This window comes from Opisthocomus hoazin, chromosome 3 (assembly GCF_030867145.1).
Source record: "Opisthocomus hoazin isolate bOpiHoa1 chromosome 3, bOpiHoa1.hap1, whole genome shotgun sequence".
In the NCBI taxonomy this organism is placed as follows: domain Eukaryota; kingdom Metazoa; phylum Chordata; class Aves; order Opisthocomiformes; family Opisthocomidae; genus Opisthocomus; species Opisthocomus hoazin.
Genome location: NC_134416.1, coordinates 89,967,903 through 89,989,438, shown reverse-complemented (window position 1 = coordinate 89,989,438; position 21,536 = coordinate 89,967,903). Strand labels below are relative to the sequence as shown.

At 42.7% G+C, this 21,536-nt stretch overlaps 1 protein-coding gene across 5 annotated transcripts in view; it reads right to left on the bottom strand.

Moving 5' to 3' along the window:
• Positions 1-21,536, bottom strand: part of COL15A1 (collagen type XV alpha 1 chain) — a 165,058-nt gene that overhangs the window by 78,648 nt on the left and 64,874 nt on the right. For all 5 annotated transcript variants that reach the window (XM_075417015.1, XM_075417010.1, XM_075417012.1 and 2 more), the window contains 4 exons: positions 16,791-16,917; positions 15,447-15,565; positions 10,961-11,089; positions 5,164-5,226 (listed from right to left, as the gene is read on the bottom strand). In XM_075417015.1, the coding sequence (XP_075273130.1) occupies positions 5,164-5,226; positions 10,961-11,089; positions 15,447-15,565; positions 16,791-16,917 (438 nt within the window). The remainder of the gene's footprint in view (positions 1-5,163; positions 5,227-10,960; positions 11,090-15,446; positions 15,566-16,790; positions 16,918-21,536) is intronic.

Below are 21,536 nucleotides of genomic sequence, written 5' to 3'. Positions count from 1 at the left end.
ATCTGTAGTGCTTTTTCCAATACCACCATGTCATGATTAGTCTCCTGTGTTGACCTTTATCTACTGCCAACACAACGAAAGGGCCTGTTCAGAACTGTGTCGTTTTCTCTCATAATGACGACCTTCTCTTCTTCTTCGTCTTCCTTACATCATCTCTGACACTTTGCTGAGGTTAGTTTGAAGTAAATAAAGACATTTACAATTTTTATTAAATTTTCTGCTTGACTCCAGCATTTTTCATTCCAGTCAAGAGTTGATATTCTGCTTCAACCTTTTTAATCTTAAGTTGGAAGTCTTTTATCATGTATCTTTTCATTCTCAACCATCTATGTGCCGCTTTCTGGAGAATTCATTGAGCAGGATTTGGCCTTTGTGTTTTAAACACTTTTGGGAGGAGGATCTACCTCGGCATCCCCTGGAGAGATACTTCAGTCCTATTCACAAAGAATGTGCTTAACTAATTTGGGGATATTTTCCCTGTCTGCCATTCATTTAAAGATACTCTTCATTCATTTTAACTAATGCTTTGCTTTTTTTCAGTGATTCTTACATTAGCTCCTGTCAGTGTTTTGTGCTTGTTTTCATGCAATTTCTTCCACTTCGTGTGTATTATAAGGAAGAAAAAATCCCCAGCTCTCACATGTCAATCACAGTCATGTCTAGAAAGTTTAATTGCACCCATTCCCAAGCAGCACCCCACGGCTGTATCTCTGCACTGAACCAGCTCCCCACTGTCCATTGACATGCAGCACCCCATTCATTCCTAGCTTCCCATTTTCAATGGGAAGAACGAGAAACAGGCAGGTGGATCCTGCTACTGCTCCTCAAATTTAAATACTATTATGCTGAAAAAGTGATGACTGTCTTTAGTGAGCATAACTGGTTTGAATTTTTCGTGTGTGCGTATAGAATAATTCTTTAAGGTTTGCTCACACTATCAACATAATGGCTCCTAGGAAATCACACTGATTGGCATAATGAAATAATTTTCTGGACAACTAATAATTTAAAAATTAATCATGTGTAAAAGAGGATAAGAGCAGTGTCTTCTTGTTTGTCCTGCCTTCTGCTGCAGGAACCGGGTCTGGTTAAAGTATCACCAAGAAAAATCTCTGGATATGAAGCTGTCAGTGTTCCTTCTGAACATATTTTAGGACTTTTAGCACCTGTTTGCCACTTATTTTCACAATGCCTCTTTGAAGTATCCCTTGAAAATACTAGCCCAATTATAAAAAGGGAAAACAAAGCTTAAGATGCCTTTACTAAAATCGCCATATAAACAATCAGGAATAGGCTAAAGGAGTCTTTTGCTTCCAGATACAGCCTTATCTCACTACAGCTAAGCTGCTTCCCCTGCTGCCAAAACCTTCTCCTTCTGATGTCTATTCTAATCAACAAAATAAGGCTGCGGATCATCCTTTGGCCCCGAGGTCAGGTAGAACAGATTGGCTGTGTTCACAGTACTTAGGTACTTGGGCCTGGGCCTCCTTTTAGCCCTCTATGTTCAAAGCTAATATTTTGAGTATGGGTTTTCATGCAATTTTCATGAAATAACATGAGAACTATACTGCAACCCCTCAGCATGATGAGTATTTGAAAGTAAAAAGTGTACTGGGATAGTACTGGGGGAGCATGTAGAATGAACAGAGCCAGCCTATACACAGTCTCATCTTGCAGTACACTGGGAACAATTAACAACACATGCTACCCCTGAACAATGTTGAGGCATTATCTGAGAGATCTATTTGACAAGGAACAAAACACTGCAGGGACCATGCTCACAAGTCTGAACTGTCAACAATTTGGTCAGTTCCTGGGCCTGTTTCATTTAGCAGTGTAGATGTAGCACTTGCTGCTGGTGATCAAAATGGCTACCTAACAATAGTTGCAGCTGCAGCAGCTGAAAAATAAAGCTTCTTTTGCTAATTTGCACTTATAAGTAGAACAAATGTAAACAACCATAATCTTGACATTTTTTCTGTTCGCTTTGTTCTCGTTAAAAGCAGAGTGACTGATTTTATGGTTTACTAACATGAATTATTTATGTCAGTACCAAGCATCCTGGAAATTACTCTGGTCACAAGAATGACCAAAGCAGCTTTGCAGGAAACTTGGGAAGCTAATTTTCAAATAATGTTTAGGCTGTTTTATTCAGCTTTTTCACTGTGTGGTTGACAAACACTATAGGGGAAATTGAACTTTTCCTAGACGGGCGATAGTAGCTCCACAATGCAGAAGAACCAAATGCGGATACTGGCGACCGTCCATAGAGAGGGATGGCACCCTGCATACAGATCTGCATGAGCTCTGTATCTGGAAAGAAGAATGTAAACAATTAGCCAAATGGGGCGAGAGGGTTGTAGAGAATCATTGGCTACAGACACCTGTGTAGCTCCTGGGCTACATTCAGAGATTCTACTCCTACTCAAGGGCTTCAGCAAAAGTTATGGAAGGGCTGACAAGTGTGTACACATGCCATGAAGGATTGACCAATACTCCAGACACAAAGTGTCTGAGACCAGCACCAGCTCAAAAGCAAGCATGAATCCCTGCCATCAATGGGGCTATGCAAGATGTTACCTTTCTTCTCAAACTGCTGTACCACGCTATCAAGTTTATGAGGAGGTCCTATTCCTGCATGTCACTGTCCCAGTGATGGCTCTCCAAGAGAAGAACAGCCATGGTTTCACCCTGCCATGCAGTCCACTCATGCAAGGGAACAGTGAGTTGGCAGGCTCTTGAGTTCACATAGCTCCTGGGGTAAAACTAGTCTGCCCCAGCCCCTCAGCACAATGCTGCTCTCTGGATACAGTCTTGTACAAAACGGGCAACTACCACGACATTAATTCCTAACATCTATTGTTCATCACTCATGACCTTGTTAACTCATTTGTTGCAGAATATTTTTCCTTGAACTATGCTTTGCCTTTGAGTTATACCAAGATACATGTACGTATAATTACTAATATTCCATATAGAATTGTTATTATTAGTAAAACCTAGAAACTGTGTATTACTATTCTCAGCAGCATTTGTGTGGTTTATCTTAGAAGCACTGTGCTGGCTGGGAAGTGCTGTAGAAAATCCATCTCTGTTGGAAAATTATTGTATTGGCTACACATTATGGTATGATATGAAAATACGATGGAGGTTATTCAGAAAGGAAGGAAAAATCATCTCATAATGCCATCATGAAGAGTGTTGTGGTATTTACCTGACAGCTTATAGTACTGAAAGCCACTTAAGTCATAGCAGTGACATCCACTTACAAACTCTACAGTCTTTTTGGGGAGCCCATTTAGAGTAGGGACAGTTTTAGGTACATGACTGCTATAAGTCAGTGCATGCTGCTCTTCCTGGGTTTGGAAACCTCAGCCTAGCACTTGCACAACTAATTATGCCACACTACTTAGAGTATTCTACTGTTAAAATGTATCTAGAACTGCTGTAATATTTTTCAAGTGAGATTAATGGCATGGAAGTTCTTGGTGGTATCACAATCACTTCTTTCAGTGCCTGAACCACAGAACATGTAGACGATACTAATTGCTGCATTGCCAGTAGGTTGAGGGAGGCTATCCTTCTGCTCTTCTCATCTGAAGTACTGTGTCCAGGTTTGGGCTCCCCAGTACAAGAAAGATAGGGACATACTGGAGTGAGCCCAGTTAAAGGCCACAAAGATAACTGAAGCACTGGAGCTTCTGACTCACGACGGGAGGCTGAGAGAGATGAAACTATTTAGCCCAGAGAAAAGATGACCTGGGAGGGATCTTGTCAAGTGCATGTATATGTGTGGAGTGGGAATGAAGAAGACTGAGCCAGACTCTTCTCAGTGGTATCCAGCGAAAGGACAAGAGGAAATGGGCATAAACTGAAACATAAGAAATATAATTTAGATATACAACCCCCCTTTTTTTACTCTAAGGGTGATCAAACACTCGAACAGATCACTGCGAGAGGCTGTGGAATCTCCATCTTTGGAGATATTAAAACCAAACTGGACACAGACCTGGGCAACCTGCTCTAGGTGCCTCTGCTTTAAGGGGGTGTGCTGCACTAGACAACCTGCAGAGGCCTTCCCATCTCAGTGATTCTGGGATTCTGTAATTCATGTTGAAGGTTTTAGCACCAACAGAGATGTAAGTAGCACCCTGTCAAAGTCCTCCACTAATACCACTGTCCTTAATCTGGAATTTACTTCTCATTAATTATTTCCCTGCGGTCTAGAGTCTTCTGATTTCTGCTGCTAAACTGTCAGTGCTGTTCAGGGTTAGGGATGTGGTAAAGAGTGGGGAGGAATGGAGAGACAAAGTGGAGAGAGAAAGACATCTGGCTCAACAAGTCCATCAAACTGCCCTTTGCTAATCTGAGACTGCTCAGAGGTTTTAGAAATGAGGCTCTGAAATGCCTGTACAGAGCACTGATAACGCCTGTTGCCAACTGATTTAATGCCTTACTGATAATCTGCCTTCCTAGCCTATCTTTCCTGAAGAGCCTGTATCCACACACTGCAGCACTCTAGCTGTGAGCTATCCCACCATGTCTCTGTAACCTCAGACAGGTGATCACCCTGTAACTGTGCAGGTACTTCTAAGTACTCCTGTTTGTCTCCCTGCCTGCCTGCTTTTGTGAACATGTACCTGAGATGGGACCCAGACACGTTGCTTTCACCAGGGGAGTGCAAGAGTGTCCCCAATCATGTTGCACCTGAGATGCTTCCTGACTGCCTCACGTGCCTTCACTTTTTTTATGTTTATGATAACCCTTTTGCCAACATATCTTTCCATGACAAGAGACTCACTATTCAGCTGGACAGAGAGATGGGGGGTTGCCGTGCAGTCTCATCACCTGATACCCGCACTGAAGACTAATTTTACCTTTGAAATGATTCTGGAGCCTTTCAAATTGAATCTGAACACGTGCGCTTTATATGCTTTATGTCTGTGAATTTACGAAGCCTGAACTGTTTTCATATTCTTGAAAAATTCTTATGATTCTGTTATAGCTGCCCTCCATGCAGATTCACAAATGAATAGCAGGATGTTTAAATTCTTCCTATGATTCCCTATTATTGCTATTTTTTCTCTCAGAGTGTACCAAATTAACACATGTCCAAGCAAAAATGGTATCTGATTGATTGTTTGCTATTAACAGGACACATACCTTTTCGCCTTTTAGGCCTGCTCTTCCTTTCAGTCCTGGCAACCCCTGAAGTCCATTTTCAGCCTAAAAGGAAAAAATTTTTTAGTTAAACATTATCTTTTATGTAGGTTAAACAGGCTGTATACTTCGCAGCAGAGGCTGGACGAAAGGGTGCTAGATTCTAACTCTTGGTTTGTGCAGTGGGAGGAGATATCGGACTTCTATCTCTATTCAGCTGGCAGTGCACAAAATGTGCCTCTCACCACATCTCCTCTGCTCACAACAAAGTGGCAGTCAGGCCTGTTTGGGGGATACAGATGGAAACACTTGGCAGGCTGCATCTGGATTTCACAGGACGTCAGCTGGACCACACAGCATTAATGACGAATATTCTGAAAACTATAATGATCCACTAAAACAAATAGCAACAGCTGTCTGAAAGGTCCTCTTCAAATTTTCTGTCTCTTAGCCATTTACTTATCTAAGAGGTAAGTCAGTCTTCATTTATTCCAAAGTTGCTGAATATGTTTAGAGCAGGTAAATTCTGGGCTAGAATTCTGTCTCTTTCCTAACAACTTTCAAAGCATGAGAAAATGAACACTTGGAAGAAATCTACTTCTAATGTCATAGAGAAGTGACAGTCAACAGAGAAGAGTGAGACATATTTGTAGCACACTACTACAAACTGCTGCCCTGAGTGCACCATATCATCTCACCGGCATCAGCCTGTTCCCATCTTCTACTGAAATCATTTTGCCTTGACCCACCTGAATATATTGAGTGCCTACAAAGTCGGATGCTTTCTGAGGACACATATCTGACAGGGAATGTGTGGTACTACATAGCATTTCACCCCATTTTCCATTTTAAAATTCACCAGTCAAATTTATCCCTGTGCTGGTTTTGTCTGGAATAGAGTTAGTTTTCTTTACATTAGCTAGTCCTGGGCTACGCTTTGGATTTGTGATAAACGGGGCTATGTTTTGGATTTGTGCTAAAAACAGTGTTGATAATACAGAGATGTTTTCGTTGTTGCTGCGTAGTGCTTACACAGTGCCAAGGTCTTTTCTGCTTCTCACACTGCCCCACCAGCAAGTAGGCTCGGGGGGCACAATAAGCTGGGAGGGGACACAGTTGGGACAGCTGGCACCAACTGACCAAAAGGGATATTCCATACAATAGGGCACTGTGCTCAGCACATAAAGCTGAGGGAAGAAGAAGGAAGGAGGGATGTTTGGAGTTATGGTGTCTGTCTTCCCAAGTAATTGTTACGCGTGACGGAGCCCTGCTTTCCTGCAGATGGCTGAACACAGCTGCCTGCCGACAGGAAGTGGTGAATGAATTACTGCTTTTGCTTTGCTTGCGTGTGGGGCTTTTGCTTTACCTGTTAAACTGTCTATCTCAACCCATGAGTTTGCTCACTTTTACTCTTCTGATTATCTCCCCCAGCCCGCCATGGGGGAAGTGAGCAAGTGGCTGTGTGGTGCTTAGTTGCTGGCTGGGGTTAAACCATGACAATGCCAAATAACCTTTCTATGTATGTTCATCTTATCTACATGTAACACACACCCCCTCTTCCTCTAGAGACTTGTTAATTGGCTAGAAAGAACTCCCACCACCTTTAAAGTCAGTGCTATTATAAAGTGGTGCTATTTATGAAGTCACTTAGGACGCTGGCAAAAAAAATCAGAAAGCGAATAAATTCTGTTTTCTCTAATGGCATTTTTGGACTCTAGACAGCTGCGATTATGGACTCTACTGCTCAAATTTTAGGGCTGTACTAATTTTGAAGATGGGTTATATAAACTCATAATGGAGAAAAATGTATCTGTAAGACTAAAAGTTTATTTCTCCTATTATTATTTTTCCTGTAGAGTAACTGGTATCAAGTTTACAGAAAAGTGGCAAACACATGGCCAATATAAATCTATTGCATAATTATAATAAAATAATATATAAATTATTATTACAATAAATACAATATAATATAAATCTATTGTATAATTTATACCACAAATCTATTGCATAATTATATGCTGAGTAACGCCCCATCAATCTAAAAGTAAGTTGCACAGGTATATGCAAGATGAGAACCCAGCTGCACAAGGACAGAAGTGCATCTGTAAAACATATGCGACAATGGTTCATTTCACGAAATACAACAAGATGTCTATGATAGAAAATAAGATCATTTTACAAGGATTTGTTTACGTGGATAAAACAATTGCTTTTGAAGCATTTGAATTACATTTAAAGAATTTTCTCTAAGACATTTTGCTATTAATTTGGTTTCCTAGAATTTTCTTTGAATATTCTGCTTAAAAGTAGTCAGACTTCTGTCAATACAGAAAATGTAACCTCTTGTCCATAAACACCCTAATGACACATAACCAGAGTTTAGGCTAAATATTTGCAAAACCAGCTACATTTCTCTGAACATGTACACAGGCAGCATTCACGCAGGAGCTGAATAATGAGTGAGTACTGAATTATTCTTCTAATACCTTAAAACATACCAGTTTCACTTGAGGCTCACTTGCAGGGGTGCAGGAAGAGACAGGAAGTTCACAGCAGTGGTGCATGGCAGTAACCAAAAGGAGGAGCAGGCATGGAAATTCTAATAGCCTCTGTGTGGAAAGGTCTGAGCGAGGGGAAGGGCGCACAAAGTGGCAGCAACAGATAATGAGTAAGGAAACAAAGAAGCCAGGTAGTAAAGCATCAATGGAGGACAGATCACAGAATCACAGAATCACAGAATGGTAGGGGTTGGAAGGGACCTCTGTGGGTCGTCTAGTCCAACCCTCCTGCCGAAGCAGGGTCACCTACAGCAGGCTGCACGGGACTGCGTCCAGGCGGGTCTTGAATATCTCCAGAGAAGGAGAGTCCACAACCTCCCTGGGCAGCCTGTTCCAGTGCTCCATCACCCTCAGAGGGTCGAAGTTCTTCCTCATGTTCAGACGGAACTTCCTTTTCTTCAGTTTGTGCCCATTGCCCCTTGTCCTGTCACTGGGCACCACTGAAAAGAGCTTGGCCCCATCCTCCTGACACCCAGCCTTCAGATATTTGTAAGCATTTACAAGGTCCCCTCTCAGCCTTCTCTTCTTCAGGCTGAACAAGCCCAGCTCCCTCAGCCTCTCCTCGTAGGGGAGATGTTCCAGTCCCCTCACCGTCCTTGTAGCCCTTCGCTGGACTCTCTCCAGTAGCTCTTCATCTTTCTTGAACTGGGGAGCCCAGATACACAACAGCAGCCAAGACACTCATGGAATATGACAACTAGGGATTTGTTATTGTGTGCACTGCTGGACAATACTTCACCACGGAGGATGCACATGTAATCTATCAGCGGCTCGTGGTGAACTGACCTACGGGAAGGGAGTCATCTGGACAAGGAAGGAAGGAATAAAGAAGGACAATGACAGCAAAAGTGAATAAAAAGAGGTAAAACAGGGAACGCAGAGTAAGGAAAGCAGGGAGGATGAAGCAGAAGGTGCAGCTGAATTACTGCACAAGAGCTGAGGGGTGAGAGATGCATCTGGGAAGTTAATAGCTGAGGTCAGGAGCAGGCAACATGGCAGCATGTGTCTATGAAGGGTCAATGAAGCACTCTGTTTTGGCCTGGAAGAGGCCTGGGTCTGAGTATGTCCTCTTTTTGAAGTTCCTCTATGCAAAAAAGCCAACCTGATCAGAAATGGACTCCTTGTATAGCTGCTTATGGCATGCCATGCCTCTTACTTTCTTTGCAACTGGGAAATCATAAATTTCTCTTGGAAACCCGGGTCCTCCTCTCTCGGCAACAGAATCACAGAATCACAGAATAGTAGGGGTTGGAAGGGACCTCTGTGGGTCATCTAGTCCAACCCCCCCGCCGAAGCAGGGTCACCTACAGCAGGCTGCACAGGACCTTGTCCAGGCGGGTCTTGAATATCTCCAGAGAAGGAGACTCCACAACCTCCCTGGGCAGCCTGTTCCAGTGCTCCGTCACCCTCAGAGAGAAGAAGTTCCTCCTCATGTTCAGACGGAACTTCCTGTGCCTCAGTTTGTGCCCATTACCCCTTGTCCTGTCACTGGGCACCACTGAAAAGAGCTTGGCCCCATCCTCCTGACACCCACCCTTCAGATATTTGTAGGCATTTATAAGGTCCCCTCGCAGCCTTCTCTTCTTCAGGCTGAACAAGCCCAGTTCCCTCAACCTCTCCTCGTAGTGGAGATGCTCCAGTCCCCTCACCATCCTTGTAGCCCTTCGCTGGACTCTCTCCAGTAGCTCTTCATCCTTCTTGAACTGGGGAGCCCAGAACTGGACACAGTACTCCAGATGAGGCCTCACTAGGGCAGTGTAGAGGGGAAGGAGAACCTCCCTTGTCCTGCTGGCCACACTCTTCTTGATGCACCCCAGGATCCCATTGGCCTTCTTGGCAGCCAGGGCACACTGCTGGCTCATAGTTAACCTGTCGTCCACCAGGACACCCAGGTCCCTCTCCACAGAGCTGCTCTCCAGCAGGTCCACCCCAAGCCTGTACTGGTGCATGAGGTTGTTCCTCCCCAGGTGCAGGACCCTGCACTTGCCCTTGTTGAACTTCATCAGGTTCCTCTCTGCCCAGCTCTCCAGCCTATCCAGGTCACGCTGAATGGCAGCACAGCCTTCTGGTGTATCTACCACACCTCCCAGTTTGGTGTCGTCAGCAAACTTGCTGAGGGTACATTCTAACTCTTCATCCAGGATGTTGATGAAGAAGTTAAACAAGACTGGGCCCAGTACTGACCCCTGAGGGACACCACTTGTCACCAGCCTCCAACTAGACTCAGCGCCGCTGATGACAACCCTCTGAGTTCTGCCATTCAGCCAGTTCTCTATCCACTTCACCGACCACTCATCCAGCCCACACTTCCTCAGCTTCCCCAGGAGGATATCATGGGAGACTGTGTCAAAAGCCTTGCTGAAGTCAAGGTAGATAACATCCACAGATCTCCCTTCGTCTACCCAGCCAGTCATGTCATCGTAGAAAGCTATCAGATTGGTCAGGCATGATTTCCCCTTGGTGAATCCATGCTGACTACTCCTGATAACCTTCTTTTCTTCCACTTGCTTCATGATGGCCTCCAGGATAAGCTGCTCCATCACCTTTCCCGGGATGGAGGTGAGGCTGACCGGCCTGTAGTTCCCTGGGTCCTCCTTCTTGCCCTTTTTGAAGATTGGAGTGACATTGGCCTTTCTCCAGTCCTCGGGCACCTCTCCTGTCTTCCAGGACCTCTCAAAGATGATGGAGAGTGGCTCAGCAATGACATCCGCCAGCTCCCTCAGCACTCGTGGGTGCATTCCATCGGGGCCCATGGATTTGTGGACATCCAGATCGCTTAAGCGATCCCTCACACAGTCCTCCTCGACCAAGGGAAAGTCGTCCTCTCTGTAGGCTTCCTCTCTTACCTCCGGGGCCTGGGATTCCTGAGGGCCAGTCTTAGCACTGAAGACTGAAGCAAAGAAGGCATTCAGTAGCTCTGCCTTCTCCGCATCCTCCGTCACCAGGACACCCGCCTCATTCAGCAGCGGCCCCACGTTGTCCCTAGCCTTCCTTTTGCTGCTGATGTAGTTGAAGAAGCCCTTCTTGTTGTTTTTGACATCCCTTGCCAGCTTCAATTCCAGGTGAGCCTTGGCCTTCCTCGTCGCAACCTAAGGAAGTCAACTACAACACTAGAGCTGCCTTTTGAAGAGAGAACATGTATGAGTGTGTGAGATTGTGGAGTTTCAGCCCTTTACGCACATGCAATGAGTATTACCCTTTCTAAAATATATGCATTCCTTCCATAGACAGAAAATACTCACAGGCTGACCATCTTGTCCAAGTTTCCCTGGAGGTTCAGCAGGTCTTTGATCTTTTTTCTGCACATCTTCTATTCCTGGCCTTTCTGGAGATTCTGTGGGCCCATCCTCTCCTTCCTGACCTTTCTGGTCCTGAGTAATTAAAATGCGAAACATGAAAAATGTGTTGCATTACTTTTTCCTATTTTTCTCTCTTGTTTTTCCCCTCTCTTCCCTCTCTCCTAGAACCCTGCTTTGTTCAATGCAGTCAGAAACCTGTGAGGCACCCTACAAACAGTATACTCCATTCAGAAAAGGCAGTTCATATTAGGGATCATTCATGCAAGTACAAATAAATTGCTCACAGAGTTGGAAAAAATGAGAGCTGGTTCCCTAGATGCAAATGACTGTAGTCTAATTTCATATCTGCACAAATCTGCATAGTCTAAATCAATAACGTAGGTATGAAAAAGACCAGTTTCACAAACATAGTCTGCCTGGGAGAAAATTGTGAAAGTTAAAAAGAGATGTTTAGGAATGTTTTAGACAACTCCCCTGAGATCTAAAACTTTAACAAAAGAGGGTTACATACCCAGCTTGGTTAAAAAGGAAAGTGACAGAGGATGAAATGAGGAAACTGATAGCAAAGAGTAAAAATGGACAACAAGCAAGAGCAAAAAGTTGCTAAGCATCAGTATTTGGTCAAGAGAAAGTAAAAATAATAAAAAGAATAATTTAAATACACCAGGAACAAATTAAACCCTTTCAGTGGTGAAGCTCAGACACGAATACTTTAAATAATATTTAAAACCCAGTGTATGGGATGGAACACTTAAGTAATTTTTGTATCATATTTTGAAAAAGCAGTAAGATTTACTCACATTTTATAGCACCAATGAACTATTTTGTACTCTATTAGTAGCTAATGAAACTGCGAGGGATGTAATATAATAACTATCCAAGCATTTTAAAGTTAGCAGGGTGACAGCTTTCAGCAGAGGAGCTGTTAGCTGATTTTTTAAAGATCTTTCTGTGTTTTGTCACTAGGAAAGTTCCCAAAGACCAGTGATTTTTTCATCTGGTCTCATTAGAGATGTTTTTCCACATCTGGAAAAGTGTTATAAGAGAACATAGTTAACTAAGCTGTGGGTAAGATCATAACCTGAGACAACAGGATTGTTCATACAGGTTTCTGGAGTACTGAAGGAACTAGCGGATGTTATGGCAGGACCTCTCTTCATCATCTACCAAAGGTCTTTGGACTCTGGGAAGGTCCCTGCTGACCGGAAGCTAGCCAGTGTTATTCCAATCTACAACAAAGGCATGATGGGAGACCCAGGGAACTACAGACCTGTTAGTATAACCTCAGTTCCCAGAAAAATTACAGAGAAGATTACACTGAGTAGTATTGAAAGGCATTTAAATAACAGGGTAATCATCAGGTACACTCAGCATGGGTTCACAAAAGGAAAGTCCTATTTAACTAATTTGATATCCTTCTATGGTAACGTCACCTGCCCAGTGGATGAAGGGAAGGTGGTGGATGTAGTTTTTCTCAGTAAGGCTTTTGATACTGTCCCTCACAGCATCCTTCTGCACAACTTGTCCAACTGCGAGATGAGCAGGTTCATGGCACACTGTGTGAAGAGCTGGCTGAAGGGCAGAGCTCAAAGGGTTGCAGTGAATGGGGCTACATCTGGCTGGTGACTGGTCACCAGCGGTGCTCCTCAGGGTTCAGTTCCAGGGCCAGTTCTGTTCAATGTATTTATCAACGATCTGGATGAAGGATTTGAATGCACCATTAGCAAGTTTGCTGATGATACTAAACTGGGAGGTGCTGTTGACTCACTCTAGGGACAAGTGGCCTGGCAGAGGGATCTAGACATATTGGAGTTGTGGGCTACGATTAATGGGATGCAATTTAACAAAATGCTGAATCTTGCACCTAGGAATGAGTGATGCTGGGCACAAGTCTCAACTGGAAGAGGAGCGGCTGGAGAGCAGCCCTGCAGAAAGGGGTCTGGGGGTGCTCAATACGAGCCAGCAGCGTGCCCTGGCAGCCAGGAGGGCAAACTGCACCCTGGGGTGCATCAAACACAGCATCACCAGCTGCTCAATAGAGGTGAGTGTCCCGCTGTATTCAATGTTGGTGCAGCCTCACCTGGAGTACTGTATGCAGTTCGGGGCCCTACAATTTAAGACGGATGTGAAGGTCCTTGAGTGCATTCAGAAGAGAGCAACAAAGCTGGTGAAAGGGCTTGAAGGAATGTCTTACAAGGAGAGGCTAAAGACTTTGGGATTGTCTAGTTTGGAGAAAAGGAGGCTGAGAGGTGACCTCCTTGCTCTCTACAACTTCCTGAGGAGAGTAAGTGGAGAGGGAGGTGCTGACCTCTTCTCCCTGGGATCCGGTGCAAGGACGTGTGAGAATGGTTCAAACCTGCACCAGAGGAGGTTTAGACTGGATATGAGGAAGCATTTCTTTACCAAGAGGGTGGTCAAACGCTGGAACAGGCTCCCTGGAGAGGTGATTGATGCCCCATGCCTGTCAGCGCTTAAGAGGCATGTGGATAACACCCTTAACGTGCTTTAACTTTGTCAGCCTTGAATCAGTCAGGCAGTTGGACTAGATGATCATTGTAGGTCCCTTGCAACTGAAATAGTCTATTCCCATTCTATTCCAATATAAAATTGAAGTGTGAACATAATGAATGCTAAATCAGCATGCTTTGGTCTGACAAACAGGTCATAATTTTTTTTATAATGTGTGCTTGATAAAAGTTGATCTGTCAACACTGTTGATCTGACTTTAGCAACTTTTCCTGAGGGGCATCTGTCTGAGTTCTATACAACATTGAAAAAAATAATGCTGTGCCTAATCAGCATCACCCATATTAATTGGATTACAAATTGCATAACTGGTACAATGGAGATCTTGTTCAATGGTAAACTTACAGAAGATAGGGCACTTCTACCATGTACTCATAAAGACCAGTTATCAATGCACTAACAATTTTTTAAATTATTATTTTCTAAAAGATTGTTCAGTAGCATATTGTATAGCCATCTAGGGTATCTATGTAATAAAAATATGTGGAAATTGGAATAAATTCAAGAAAAAACATGTAAAGATGAGTAAGCAGCAAAACTACTTGTCACAATAGATTTAAGCTTTTTGTGTCACACTACTTCAGTCAAGAATGGATTTTTATTAAAGAAAAATAGCCCAAAACTGAAAAAAATAGATTGTAAGAACAATAGTTCATCCTGACATTAAAATTGCTGCTTTTAAGAAATGTGAATGCAGGCATGAAAACGTTAAAAGAATCTTATTTGGAAGTCCTCCAAAAAATATTAAAGCCTCTTATATGTCAGCTCTAGTGGATGATCCTTACTCTAACGTCTCACCATTTGTTAGAATTTACCACAATAAACACAGCAATGCTAGAAGACCCTGTAAGGAGCAACCTGAAACATTTGAATAAAACACATGATGTAGAACCTTAGAATAAGAGTTCAGTGTGTCTTAGTGCTAGTCTTTTGTTTGGATCACCTGATAATGAAGCATAATGAAGCATTGTGATAACGAAGTGCTTCTTTGCACTTTGAACTTTGCACAGAAGCACTACGTGAGCACTCAGAGGTTGTAATTTTAAATCTGTTTACATGCCAGACTTCTGAGAAGGAAGCAGGACTTTCAGCTGCAAGGCAGTTATTGTGAGTAAGGCCAAGATGCCTGATTTCAGGGAATAAAAATTGTGGGCCTTTATGGTGTTATGGTTTGGCTGCAGCCGGCAACAAAAGGGCCACGCGGCCGCCCCTCCCCCCACCGGGGTGCGGAGGAGAATGGAAAGAAACAGGCAGAAACTGGTGGGTTGGGATAAGGGCAGTTTAACAGAAGAGCAAACAAAGGGAACAGTAACTACAACAATACAGGTAAGGAGAAAACACAACACAAACCGCACAACCCACAGAGCCGCTTTCCTGAACAGCCGTCCCTGCATGCTCCCGAGCCTCGAGTGAGTTTTCCCGCCCCCCAGTTCCCCCCCACCGGAACCCAGCATGACGTCACATGGTATGGAATACCCTACTCTGTTTGGCCAGGTGGGGTCAGCCCGCCTGGCTGCGCCCCTTCCTGGATTCCAGTGAAAATTAACCCTGTCCTGGCCAAACCCAGGACATATGGTGAGTATTTACATTGGTTATTTTCTTTGTTTCTCACTTTCTTAAATGCAAGATGAAAAAATGCAAAACTAACAGAACAAATTAATTTTGTTAGTCAAAAATCTCAAGTCCATCTCAATGGTTATAGATCCAATTTCTGCATAGTGTCAGTGCTTTGCAGTCTGATGTCATGAGAGGACATTCAAGAATTTAAGAAGTAACTTCTGTTTTGGCATGCTGTTAAGATGGAATAGATACAGCTACCAACTCAGGAAAGCACCTAAAATTCATACGTTTTCCTGCTCTTGGGACAAAAAGTTAAGGCATATGACAAATCTGTTGTACAGACCTCTTCTCTGCTTACTCCCGGCAAAACAGTAGCACCGGAGCCATCTTCTTCTCTTAAGATGTTCTGTGTGACAGCAGTAGGCTCACTATTGCCTTGTCCAGTTTCCTTGACAGCTGAATCTAGATAAAATAATCACTTATTAATGAAGCCAGAGTATTTATCAGAGTGCAGATGCGGCAAGTTGTATGAAAAAAGAACTTATTTAGATTATGACCAAAATACATTCCAAAGATTAATATTTACTCATTTTGTAACACTGAAAATTTTAAAAGGAAAGAAAAAGAGAGAAGTGCGAATAAAATAACAAATCAAACGTTTATTTTAAGTACAAGATGGTATTGCATCATTTTCCTTGCCCCAAGCTCCAGACTAAGGGTTGCCTGTTTTTCATCTGTATAACATAAAAAATAAGAGCCATGTACAACAGGTACTATCTGAAGTATGTATGAAATTTAAATAGCAACATTATCTTTGGCCTTATTAAGGTAACTAGCTTTATTTTTTCTTTTCTAGGAGTGCACTGAAATCGTCTTACTAGTGGAGGAGTGAATTCATCAGCGCATTATGCCCTGCTCTTATTGTTTTGCTGCCTACACTTGCATCCAAAATACCCCACTGGTGCACTAGGCAGATTCACGTCCTTTGCAGGGAACATAAGTAGGATATCCTTTATTCAGTGGTGGTATTTAGTTTTACATGAAAGGCTGTGTTTCACTGCAACACAATGTCATCAAATCAAAAATTCACCTTCAATTCCTTTTAAAGGTGCCATGCAACTTTAGAGCTGGTAGCACTATTTGCAGAGAAATATTTCAAGAAGTGCCATGCTTCTCACTGATCTGAGCAGAATGAAGAGGATTTTTGTCCTGTCATTCACCATGCCTAACACTTGCACTTTACCAGAGTGCTGCAGAGTATCTAAGCATCATCTCCTCAGGTCAGCTTCTTCATTTTATCCACCTGTTTTTTCCATTTTAAAATATAAACCATAGTTCTGTGACTGAAACTCCCACCCTATAGCAGGATAAATCTGCAGGTTTAACAATGACAGAGATCAGCACCCATGCGGAGTGAAAAGTGAGGGATGTGTTGAACGGTAGCTGTAGTTGCTACCACTTACCTTTGATGCTATTAACAAATTGCAGTCTAACATACCGCAGTTTCAAAGACCAAATGTTTGATGTGCTAGTTCTTTTCTAACACACAGGATGTCCAAAACCACAGGATTATCCATTCCTGGCAGCACCCAATATATGACAGTGGCTTTTCATACACATGGAAATGACAGACTCATATCTAGAACACATAAATGACCCCACCCCCCAAAAAAAAAAGGGGCAGTGCCTTGTTCTTTAAGTTTAGCTGCTTCAGAGGTTTCTTCTGATGTGTGATTTCCAGAGAAATCGTTTTCTTCCAAATAAGACAAAATAGTTGGGGGGGCTTCCACTGGCTCAGTCAACGTGCCTTCATGCTAAAAAAAAAACATAAAATCTCAAAGAACTGTTTAGAGAAAAGGCTTATCACACATTTTAAAGCATGAATCAGTAGATTACTTTCCTCAAAGCATAGTAATAAAAACTAACACATTTATGGAGCAAAACACAAATCCAGATCTTTCCCACTTAGCATCTTGCCAGTATCTGTCCTTAGAAACATTAACTGTCATTGCTATCACAAAAACTGAAATTTATTAATGGCATATATATACACCGTCTTTCATTTACAAATTTTTAATTTACTTCCCCTTCTATTTAGTTTTTCCTCTTCACAGTACACATCTAGTTTCTGCTCATCAGCAGATGTCACACTAATTTGGTCAAGCTCTTGAGAAAAACTAGCACACCTTTGAAATCCATTCCTCCAAACCAAGTGATGTACACTTGACAAACCCACAGAGAGGGAGAAAACCACAAGAAATGTAAAGTTGTCACAGCAGGTCTGAGAGCCTAGAGCTGGCTGGTACTCACCCTTCCCCATGCTGGCTCTGGGTGGGCAAGAGGTGGCTATTTTGGTAACCCATAATCAGCTGCATGCAGAAATGTAGGGTCTACTCCCCACTGGAATTAGTGACCTAGAGATGTGCTGTCTCAGGGTAGTGAGGAGATTACTTCATGCAAACCTGCATTTGCAATTTAAATCAAATTTAATAGGGAGTATGCTGCCGTGGTAACTTGGGGCAGACTTAATGGGTCAAACATCCTGGTCTTGAACCAGGCTAAGATGAGTAAAATGGCATAATAGAGCTGGCTGAAATAGTTCCCAAATTGTCAGCAAAAGGAAGAGAGGTAACATCATTGGCATGTTTTTTATCCCACTGGTTTTGTATCCTTGTAATTAAGGAAAAGGTTCAAGATACTTCTTGTTATTAAGAAACATATTGAAAATAGGCTTTAGGGCTCCATTTGAAGGGGAAAGGAAATCTGATCTGGGGCCGGATCTGATCTCCACTATAGCTGACAAAAGTACCTTCATTTGATTTCAGTTTTATTTACTGCATTTGAGAAAGAAACAAATGCATTTTTCCTCCGCTCTTATTTCTCTTATAACTATATACCTTTTTTCTTGACATTCTGTGTAGGAATAAATCAGTTAACCCTTAGAGACCAAGAAATCTTTTTATGCAGCCTGTTTATCTGAACCATATTAAACTTACAATGTTAAGCTAGTCAAGGTTTTGTGTTTTAATGTCTTTAATAAGATGTGTTTTAACATAGAATCATAGAAAGTTTTGGGTTGGAAGGGACCTCTAGAGGTCATCTAGTCCAACCCCCCTGCAGTGAGCAGGGACACCACTAACTAGATCAGGCTGCTCAGAGCCCTGTCCAACCTGGTCTTGAATGTTTCCAGGGATGGGGCCTCCACTACCTCTCTGGGCAACCTGTTCCAGTGTTTCACAACCCTCATTGTAAAGAATTTCTTCCTTATATCCAGCCTAAACCTACCTTGTTTTAGTTTAAAACCATTACGCCTTGTCCTGTCACTGCTGTCTCTACTAAAAAGATTGTCCCCATCTTTCCTATAGGCTCCCTTAAAGTACTGAAAGGCTGCAATCAGGTCTCCCGGCAGCCTTCTCTTCTCCAGGCTGAACAAGCCCAACTCTCTCAGCCTGTCCTCATAGGAGAGGTGCTCCAGCCCTTGGATCATTTTTGTAGCCCTCCTTTGGACCCGCTCCAACAATTCCATGTCCTTCTTGTGCTGAGGGCTCCAGAGCTGAACACAGTACTCCAGGTGAGGTCTCACCAGAGCAAAGTAGAGGGGCAGAATCACCCCTCTCGACCTGCTGGCCACGCTTCTCTTGATGCAGCCCAGGACACAGTTGGCCCTCTGGGCTGCCAGCGCACATTGCTGGCTCATGTCCAGCCTTTCATCTATCAGTACCCCAAGTCCCTCTCAGCAGAGCTGCTCTCGATCCTTTCATCCCCCAGCCTGTATTGATACCGGGGATTACCCCGACCCAGGTGTAGGACCTTGCACTTGGCTGTGTTGAACCTCATGAGGTTCACACAGGCCCACCTCTCCATCCTTAATAATTTGTGTTTTAACATCCTTAATAAGATTTAATAAGACTGAGTCTTGTCTACTTTGAGAAAGGAGGATAAATTTTTCACTTTAAATGCAATGTCCAGTGATTTCCCTCTTCTGATGCAGAATAAACAATACTTCATATGAACGGTAGAAAATAATTCACACCATTCAGAATGTGCTCAATTTACAGTCTATAAATCATTCCTCATGTTTATTTCTCACTGGGAAGACAAATAGTATGACAAAGATGTAAATACTTCATTTTGAGAAATAATTTTTAAAAGCTATAAAATGGACCCCATCCCCCCATAATACTTGTAAATATCCCAAACCTAACTCTCTGCTCTAGAAAACAAAAGGAAAACCAAAGATATTTACTTGAAGATAGTAGAAAAACAACCCGTACCTTACGCTACGCTACAATCAGGGACTAGGCTACTGAAAGGTAAAATCTGTTAGTGGATTTTATATTTAACTCTGACTGAACAAACAAGGAAAAATACAGAATACCAAATACTAATACTCAATCCAGAACATACTTTAGAATCCCCATAAAAAGAATTTAGAGCTTCTTATATTTCTTGTGATCAGTGTGTGGATGATAAAAAAATCAGTTTTAAAATGGTAAAAATCATTTGGAACATTTACTCTTGGATTATCACATTTACTCTAAAGCCAAAAAAACAATCCATACAGACTGCCCACCCTCACTTTGATCTCTGGGAAAACCATGAGGCTAGTCCGCTTGGAACATGTTTGTAGGCACGTGAAGGATAAGAAGGTAACTAGGAACCGCCAGCATGGATTTACAAGAGGTAAATCATGCCTGACAAAACCAATTGCCTTATGTGACAAAATCACTGGATTTGTGGATGAGGAAAAAGCAGTGGATGTCATCCACCTTGATTTTAGCTACACTGTCTTCCATGATATTTTTGTATCCAAGCTAGGACACTACAGTCTGGATGAAAGAGAAATAAGTTGGGTAAAAAACCAGTTGGATGATCGTACTCAGAGCAAAGTGTTTAATGCGACATACTCATGGGTCCAGCCTGGGATCTGCTCTGTTTAACATCTTTACCAATGACCTGAGGACACAGCAGAGTGCTTACTCATAAAGTTTGCAGATAATGCCAAAGTGGGAGTTGGAGGTGCATCAATTAATGTGCTCAAGTGCACGACTGCCATCCAGAGGGACCTGGACAGGCTGGAGGAATGTGCCAACACGCACCTTATGAAACTCAGGAAGGACAAACATAAAAGTCCTGCACCTGGGAAGTAAGAATCCCTTGCAGTGACACAGGCTAGGGACAGACAAACCAGCAAGCAGCTCTGCAGAGAAGGACCTGGGGATCTTGGTGGACAACAAGCTGAATATGAACCAGCAGCATGCCCGGGCAACAAAGAAACCTATGTTCAGAGGAACTCTGTCTACATGCTAGAAGGTCTAGGGAAGTGATTATCCCCATTTATTCAGCACCTGTTTGACAATATCTGGAACACTGTGCCTGCTTTTGTTCCCTGTTACAAGACAGACACCAATAAACAAGCTCAGCAGGTAGTGTACAAGATGGACAAGGGCTGGAGCATTCGTCCTGTGAGGAAAGGCTGAAGGAACCAGTCTTCTTCAGCCTGGAGAAGAGAAGGCTTATGGGAGACCTAGTGGCAGCCTACCAATACCTACACAGGGTTCATCCCTTTCAAACTCAGGTAGTCTGTAATTCTATGAAAAGCACAAGGCAGGCCAAAAGAGCTTAATGAGCTATATGTAAAAGGCATAAAAATTATAATAAATCTATTTTCAAACACATCAGGAGCAGCAATCCAGGTCAATACACAATCAAGTTGTAAAAAGAGTGCTCAGGGTATTTTAAGCCATAGCAGAAAAGAAAAAAAGTTTTCTGCATTCATGTTGACCATGGAAGAGTTAAAATTCCTGCAAAAAGAATACTCTTGGGAAACTCAGCAGAGGATATGTCTAAAACCGAAGTTTTTAAAGAAAAGGGGAGGAAACGTAAGTCACCACAACCAAATATTATTCACCTATGAGTTCTGAAGGATTCAGTAACGAAAGAGCTGAAGTATGTGCTATATCAGGGAAACATGAGCATGGTTCCTATAAAGTAATTTCTCACAAACCTACTGGTTTTCTCCAAAGGAATCAGTAAGAACTTGGATAAAAGAAGTATGCTTGATACAAGCTGCATGGAAAGCTTCACTGTGAGGAATGAACTGGAACATTTTGGCCTGGCACAAAAAGGGAGGGGGAACATATGATAGGAATCTCTAAAATCACAAATGTTATGGTGAGTAAGGAACAAATGTTTACTCTGTCTTCTAGCAGTGTAACCACCACAGGAGAGCTGCAGTTAGCATGTTCAGAAGGGCAAGCAAAAGGTGAAAGTCCTTCACAAAACATGTCGTTAAATAAGCTAAGTAACTATGCAGCAGGAAGCTGAGGATGGTAAAATTCCCATTGGTTAAAAAATACAAAGCAAGAAATTCAAGGGTGAAAAACTCAGCTGATGTCCACTAAACACAAACAGACACACTCTTGGCTCAAAC